At 49.9% G+C, this 1,944-nt stretch overlaps 1 protein-coding gene across 1 annotated transcript in view; it reads right to left on the bottom strand.

The window, feature by feature from the left end:
• The window catches only part of DNM2 (dynamin 2), an 82,494-nt gene that overhangs the window by 32,801 nt on the left and 47,749 nt on the right, over positions 1–1,944 (bottom strand). Inside the window, exon 6 of the mRNA XM_023523399.1 lies at positions 1,611–1,891. Within this exon, the coding sequence (XP_023379167.1) occupies positions 1,611–1,891 (281 nt within the window). The remainder of the gene's footprint in view (positions 1–1,610; positions 1,892–1,944) is intronic.

Raw genomic sequence — 1,944 nt, 5'->3', positions numbered from 1 at the left:
AGGACCACAGCTCCAGGAAGCACCTGATGGGGAGCCAGGCCCCCAGGAGGCCAGCTGGGCTGCTGGACCTCAGAGGCGGCCCCAGCTGCCCGCAGGGGAGTTTTACTTCCTATGCCATTTCTCCGCCCCCCTGCCCAGGCAGACCGGGTTCCATTCCTGGAGGGCCCCTCCCCCTGGACGCTTCCTTCCTTCTTTGCTCCCCTGAGCTGCAGTTTCTGACTTCCTGCACTATGCCCGCTCTCTTCCTGGCCCACGTTACTACCTAACACTTGATCAAGCATTTATCTGGTGACTTGTTCCAAGTCTGTCGTCACCCCATTAGAAATCTGTCTTCTCAGATTAAGAAGTACAAATTGGCAGTTACAAAATAGTCATGGGGATGTCAGATGGGCACTAGACTAACCAGGGAGAATCGCTTCGTAAATTAGATAAACGTCTAACCACTATCTGTACACCTGAGACTAATATAAAATAATACTGAACGTCAACCCTAATTGAAAAATTGAAATTTGCCTTCCCAGAGGACAGGGCCCTGCTCTCATGTAGCCACTGTGTCCCCATGGTGTACATGAAAGAATGACTCTCGGATTGCTGCTCTGAGGCCCTGTCACCATCCGGGAAGCTGCCATAAAATATCAAGGGATGAATGTCTTGCAAGCCCAGATGGGCAAATCGGGACAGCACCTAAGGACCGGCACTGCCTGTTACAGGGTGGCTACATAAGTCCCCATCAGGGACTTGGAGTAAATCGGCACACATGCAAAATGATGTTATTAAAGGCTGCCTTTCTTAACGAAGAAGATAAAAAGCCATGCCAGTGGCCTCCGAAGTGAGACCGCTTAAACAGATGAGGGCCCATGTGCCTAGGAAATACTACACAGCCACAAAAGACAAAGAGAAGGGCTCTTTTCCACATGCACAGAGCTCCGAGAGAAACTGCTAAATAAAAATGTCATCGTTTATGGTAAGAAAGGGAGAATGTGATTCTCAAAAGTCCTTTTTGCTTTTATGGCCAGAAAGTCAAGCAGTACCAACAGTGGTGCCCTGTGGGCTGGACGGAGGGGGCGGGGGGGGAGCACATCACTGTACGCTTTTTAATACTGGTTTTGTTTATAAACCCTGTGAATATATTACCTATATAAAAAAAGGAGCGACAGAAAAAAAAGCAAAATATTGGAGCTGCTGGCATTTGGTATGTGCTGCATTTCACTGAGCACTCAGCAGACGCTAGCCCTGGGGGGCAGGGGGAGGGATGACTCCCTACTGATAGATAAGGGAGGATGGGTTCAGAGAGGCTGTGCCCCTGGTCGAAGGCCACCCAGTCAGAAGCTGGCCTGGGCCCTTTTTTTTGGACCCAAGAGGGTCAGGCTCTGAAGTCTTTCCACTTAGCTACTATCTGGTACTGCTGGCTGTCCTGCTTCAGTTCAGTCCAGGTGTTTATAACTCAAGTCGCCGACCTAAGGAACTGTATGCAAACTTCTGGGTATGTGACTAAATAATTACAATGGTCATTAAGATAAACAAACAAACAAACAAACAAAAAATAGCAATAGTAATAATATTACTGGTACCAACTTACTGAATACTCACTCTTCACTAGGCCTGAATCAAAGGTGGACTGAACCTATTCTGCTAAAACAAGAGCTGCTCTGGACCAAGGCCAGCGCCACTGCGGATAGCAGCAGTGGTACAGTGCACGGCATGCGCACGGCACAAAACCACTGCCATACCTGATTCAGAGTCTTCTGTAGGTGTGGGGTGCCCATGCGGTCAGCCATGTGCCGGTAGGCCGGGTGCGAGAGGAAGAACTTCCTCTCAGCTGCCAGCGCCGCGCGAATGTCTTTCTTGCCCTCGATGTCCTTCTGACTGCGGTTCACCACACCAATGTAGCCTGCGGGGAGACAGGGTCAGAGGAGGGTACTGCCAGGTGAGCCAGTGTTTCCA

This window comes from Pteropus vampyrus, unplaced genomic scaffold (assembly GCF_000151845.1).
Source record: "Pteropus vampyrus isolate Shadow unplaced genomic scaffold, Pvam_2.0 Scaffold391, whole genome shotgun sequence".
Classification (NCBI taxonomy): domain Eukaryota; kingdom Metazoa; phylum Chordata; class Mammalia; order Chiroptera; family Pteropodidae; genus Pteropus; species Pteropus vampyrus.
The sequence above is the reverse complement of the archived record's forward strand: the minus strand, read 5'-3'. Positions and strand labels throughout refer to the sequence as shown.